The 5,947-nt window shown below is 39.1% G+C and overlaps 1 protein-coding gene across 2 annotated transcripts in view; it reads left to right on the top strand.

Annotated features, from left to right (window-relative positions):
* sbf2 (SET binding factor 2) overlaps positions 1-5,947 on the top strand; it is a 95,853-nt gene that overhangs the window by 6,354 nt on the left and 83,552 nt on the right. For both annotated transcript variants that reach the window (XM_020606097.1, XM_020606104.1), the window contains exon 2: positions 5,584-5,669. In XM_020606097.1, the coding sequence (XP_020461753.1) occupies positions 5,584-5,669 (86 nt within the window). The remainder of the gene's footprint in view (positions 1-5,583; positions 5,670-5,947) is intronic.

The following is a 5,947-nucleotide window of genomic DNA, read 5'->3' as shown; positions in this document are numbered from 1 at the left end:
ATGAAGAGCCAGCCTACAGGCAGGAGGTTGAGCAGCTGGTCCTGTGGTGTAGCTGCAACAACCTGGAGCTGAACACGTTCAAAGCTGTGGAGATGACAGTATCAGCAGTAAAGTCCTACAAATTCCTGGGCCCCATCATCTCCCGGGACCTGAAGTGGACGTCCAACATCAGGACCATCATCAAGAAGGCACAGCAGAGAATGTATTTCCTGTGCCAGTTCAGGAAGTGCAACCTGCCCCAGGAGCTGCTGATAACAGTTCTACAGAGGAATCATCAAGTCTGTTCTCTGCACCTCCATCACTGTCTGGTTTGGTTCAGCAACCAAACAGGACAGGAACAGACTCCAGTGGACAGTCAGGACTGCAGAAAGAATCATCTTTGCCAGCCTGCCCTCCATGGAGGACCCTGTGCACCAAGACAACCAGGCACAGGGACAGTTTCTTCCTCCATGCTGTCACTCTGATGAACACTTGACCCATGATAGTATGACTGGACAATAACCCTCAGTGCAACACCTGTAAATATACCTCGTACAGATTATACAGACTTGTACAGGTCTCTAGTTCTTAAGTACTCTGTTTTACCCCTATTTATCTCATTTCAATGAACATTCCTTTGTTGTCTGCATTGTTTACTGTCTGTTTATACTGTTTATTCTGCATTGTTTGCACTGTTTGTTGCTGTTAATATTGCTTATTTTTGTTATATTACACAGCCTTATGCTGGTTTACTGTTTGCACATTGAGAGCCGATGTACCTGAGTCAAATTCCTCGTGTGTCCATCACACCTGGCCAATAAATCTGATTCTGATTAAGATGTTAAGTGTGGAATTGCTGGGTTTCTGTTTAACATCTTGGATTTGGTGCCTCCACTGTGTGTTTTCTTTTTGACTCCACATTTGGCAGCTTCTCATCTGGATTCAGACTGTGTGGTGAGGGGCATCCTGACCACAGTGGAGGGGTTTCCTTCCTTTTTGTCATTGAGTTTAAAGCTGATACGTAGGGAAACACCACTGGCTACTGTTACACTGCTCTCAGCCTGTTGATAAGGTGCTGTACAATCAGGGCTTCGTGATTTCTGTGGTTAGGCAAATTATGCTGAAGGTTATGTCAGGAAACGTTTTGGTTATGACATTTACAAGTTAATAAAATAAGATTGGTGGAATACAGTTGAAGAAAAAGCAAACTGTAAAACATTGGGTTTGAACCAGGGCTTGCATTTCTTCAGTTGGTGGAAACTTAATGACTGCTATATCTACAATATATATTTAAAACTGATGCAGTGTTGAACTGAAATGAACACTGTTCTGAACTCAGTCTACTCTGAATGGAGTCATTATAAATATATCAACAGATGTAACCGGGGCTGTAAAGTTAATAGTGTCCAAATGTTTGTTATGACATGGAAAATGAACTGTAAGCCACCAGCTGCAAGAAGAAGGCAGAAGGTTTTGAACTTGACTGACCAAGGGTGTGACAGTAGCTAGCAGTACACAGCCTTAGGTTTTGTTTGTTTGTTTTTAACTTGAGCTGCTTAAAGCCTTTCATACTGCCATGACCATAAAGTATCGTTTTTTTTTGTTGTTGTTGTTTTTTTAAATTCTCGCTGCTCTGCAAATGTCTTTGGAGGATCGACAACTTCCTGAATTAGATATTTGTTACATAATCAGTTTGCTCATCTCTGATGCATGCAGACACCACCACATGCTATTCCTTTGTGTCCATAAAGAACATCCAGAGCCGTTTATTTTCCTGTTGATGATCACTTTTAAAAACCAGTGAAAGTGAATAAGCAACACCTCTGCTCTTGCTCCTTTACAGCCCACCTGTGCTCATCACTGGGCCAAACTCAAGTTGGAGGCTGATGTGAATGTTACTGGCAGAGTCCACTGGTGGCCTGTCCATACATGGTAAAATCATTGTTTGGCTGATTTAATCAAAAATAGCAATAAGACATGTCAGGAAGATGAATGGAGCTTTTTCCCCAAGAGGAGAAACTTCTGTCTGCTCCAATCAAGAAGGACCAACAGCTTTGCCTTTTGTGGTTTCCCACTTGTTGTTGAGCCTGCTCTAAATCATGCAGCTCAGTAATAAATTTCCAGGTTAATTCAAGTATCTGATGTGTGTGTGTGTGTGTGTGTGTGTGTGTGTTGTAAGTCCCAGTAGGGTTACAGAGAAATGGAATGTTCAGATGAGATTGGCTGAAATGTTTGTCCAACATTTTTCAATTCTGTGAAATATCAAAGCTTGTATTTTCTTGTTAACTTATGAGAAGACTGTTGTAAAGATGCAGTGAGCAGTCAGTGTTGTGTTGGTGTTAGCTTGTGCTGCCATAAAAACCTACAACAATATAATCAGTCCAATATTGCTTTACTGTCATATAGTATATTAGCAGTTCTCAAACCGAGTGGGAGGGGGCTCTCAGAGTACTTTTCTATGTACTTTTTTTATTATGGTAATAACAACACTTTAACAGATCTGAGACAAGTTCACAATGATTTTTGTATACAGTCAAATTACAAGTATTTCTTTAAAAAGGCCCAGTATTTGTTTGGACTGCAACTCAGTGAAAGTGCTAATGAAATGGCTGGTTAGTCTGTAGTTATTGTTCCTAATAAATTTCTTCCTAAAATCATTTTAGGAATAAAAATATAAATATGTAGATATACCACATTGCACTTCATCAGAAAGTTGTCACCTTTTCCAGTTCTGTCACACACAGGCTTCTCTATGCAAATAGAAATGAGCCATGCTTTTAAACATGCATACACTTGCTGTGAGCTTAGACAGGTTTGGTCTTGTTGTTTCTTCTAAAGAATAAACAAATAAACTTGATTTTGGACCTCGTCCCCTTTGTTCAGGCCTGGGTTCTATTATCTCTGCTAAAGGGGATCTTTATCGTTATTGGGGGGGCAGCATGGGGAGCATGGTTTCTTTTTATTCAAGAGTGCAGCCTTGTAGAATGTGAGAAATTCTGTTATTTATTTTCATTTGTGGTTAGAAATTAGAACTTGGAGTACTCAAAACATGTGGCTGCAATTAGAGGAGTTGTAAAGACTTGAAGACGTGTAACTGCCAGACGTCTAGCACCAGTTTCCATGCAGTGTCTTTTCACGCTCTACAGGTGAACAAAGGCAAACGTAACCAAAAATAACCAGCACCCGGCTCCTTTCTGGTTGAACCATAGCCTCACCCGCAAGGACCCATCCCCACTCAAGCCCAAGAGCCTCACTGTGATTAATTAAGCAGTCTAGATTTCAAGGAGATGTTGACACAGTGGGCCTAAGGCACAGAGTACAGCAGAGCTGCAGCCGACTGCTGGGGACCTCATGTCATCATGTTGATGTGTAGCAGTTCATTTTCCTGTTTGTTGAAGCAGCTCACCTCGGTTGTGCATTGTATCTGATCTGTACGTATGACAAAGGGGTTTGATAAGCAGCCTGCTAAGTAGTTTGCATTTGAGATACTAACACAATTGCTTTTTTCACCTTTGACAATTTCAGGGTAACTAATGTGACTCTGTAAATGGCAGTAAAATGAGTTTGTTGTCATGATGACAAAGGATTTTTGAAAGAGATTTGAATTGAAAATGACAAGTGACCACTACCACCCTCCCCTTTGACTATACAGTATATTGCCTCTACCCAAAGCCGCACACCTGAATAGTACTGGCAGGGAGACCCTAGCCGGCGTGCCGTAGAGCCATGACTGTTGCAGGTCATGGCTTGTTTGCTCAGACTACCAGCATTTATAGTTTTGAGGCAAAATTGTAGGTTACAAATAATGTTTAAAAGGCACTTGCAACATAAGGTATATTGGTTTTGATTTCTCTGACCGAAATAGCAATTTATGACTAGCACTTATGTCAAAACTTAGCATTTTAAGAGTCTAAAAAGCTGACACTGTCTGGAGTGTGTGCGACCCATCAGCAAAGATAACATTTAGACAGAATACTTTAATTTGGAAATTTGGGCTTTTGTTGATTGCATAAACAAAATCCCAATTTACATTATGTCAGCTTCTCCATTCTAGTTTAATGAATTCCAAGCAAAGGGCCACATGTATTCAATTTTTGTCTCTTAGGCCATATTCCTTAGGCTGATAAATATAAAATGTATCCTAACTGTCAAATAGTGACATGGAGTTTAAAATAACATGGAGATGAAGTCATGGTGTTAAACAATGCTGTGTGACAGAGTGCTCATTGTGAAATAACCTTAAAATGCTGTTTTTGGCATGTTAAATGGGGGAATTTTTTTTATAATTGGATAAAATTTCCATTTATTAGCTTTCTAGATTGCTAAATAAGAATGCTGCAGTCATATATCAATTCCTAAATACTGTACATATTTTGACGTGTTTGTGCTCATGTCAACATGAGTGATTACAACCAATTTAGGTTTTAGACTTGTGCAAGATCCAGCCATATGGGGTCCTGTGGGAAATCTATGAGGGAGTTATTTCACTGGTAAAGCTTTCGATGGGCAGCCTCGCAAATCTCTGTGGCTGAAGTTCACTACACCTGCTATAGATCAGTATACAGATGTCTCTCCTAGCACTATCTACGTACTGTACATGTCTATGCCTTTGTGTGTTGTGTTCCATTATACATTGTACATAGTGTACTGTATGACCAACACAAGACATGCCTTAAGGCACTGGTAAAATGCTACAAAATTTGTTTGAGGGCAATTGGAGTTTATTAATCCTCATTTGTGACAAAGACCAATGTAAATGATATTATTTAATTGAAGGAACATCCATTTTCCCTTTGCCTATTGAATTACTTTTTAATTTGTTTTAACTTTATTCCTTTTATGTATACCTACAATTAAAGTGAGTAAAGCAATGAATTTTGAGAATAAGGGCCCGAGCTGAATGAATGATGATGAATTTTGGGGTAAAAAGTGCCATTTGCAAAAAAAAGGTGATTTGAACCAGTGATTATGAAATTCACTATTTCAAAAACAGCACAAATGTTCTTTATTTAACTCTTTTATTCATTGCTCCCTAATTCACTGATGTAAATGTCACTTCAGATTTTATTTTGCTCTGTCAACAAATTGCGGCCTCTCTTTTTGCAGTGTAAGGTTTTTCACAATTCCGCTTTACAAATTAAAAAGGGTAATTTTTCCTTCTCCCTTCTGAGAAGCTTTTTTGAAAGAAAATCATCTTTACTTGAAAATAACTTTGTCAGTTTCTTAGAAGTGCATGACTTTTTCAAGGAAGTAGCAATTAGGAAACCGTGTGCGATGCTGCGATATCCCACTTCATTTTTCATACACTGCTCCTTACAGCAAAAGGATGAGGAACAGCGATATTGTTGCTTTGGACCTATAGAGTTGATTCTGACATTTTTATATACTGTCTTTACATTTTATTAATGTGTATTTTGTTTAACTTGATGTTAGAGCTAAGTGATAATTAATTGACTTTTCAATATTGATATAGCCTTTCCATGTTATCATTCAGAAATTTTACATTCACCATAACATGGCAGACACTGATTGTAAAAAATCTAGAGCTTTATATGCTATGATATTGTCCTCTGGACTGACAGATCTTTGTCATTTGATCTGCAGGTTCAGGGGAGGGATGTGGAAAGATCATTCAGCGATTCCCCAAGAAGGACTGGGAGGGAACAGCCTTTCCTCAGGGGGTGGAGATGGTGAGTGATAACAGCCTCCTACTGTATAAACTCAAAATAATTCAAACAGCACTGCGTATTTCAAGTACCTGACAGTATTACCTGGTGGTATTGCATCTTTTCATCAGCAGAGAAATACAAATGGCATTACTTCCTGTTTAGAAGTGTTAATGATCAAACAGTGCATAATAAATCATGAGAAGCAATGAATCAGTCAAGGATATGCAACAGTGCTCATAGCTGATGTGACAGTACTTGAACAGTGTTTTGGAGAGATTAACCTCATATGTGGAAAGAGT

This window comes from Monopterus albus, unplaced genomic scaffold (assembly GCF_001952655.1).
Source record: "Monopterus albus unplaced genomic scaffold, M_albus_1.0 scaffold4.1, whole genome shotgun sequence".
NCBI lineage: Eukaryota > Metazoa > Chordata > Actinopteri > Synbranchiformes > Synbranchidae > Monopterus > Monopterus albus.
Note: the sequence above shows the minus strand (reverse complement) of the source record. Positions and strands in the feature narration are given on the sequence as shown.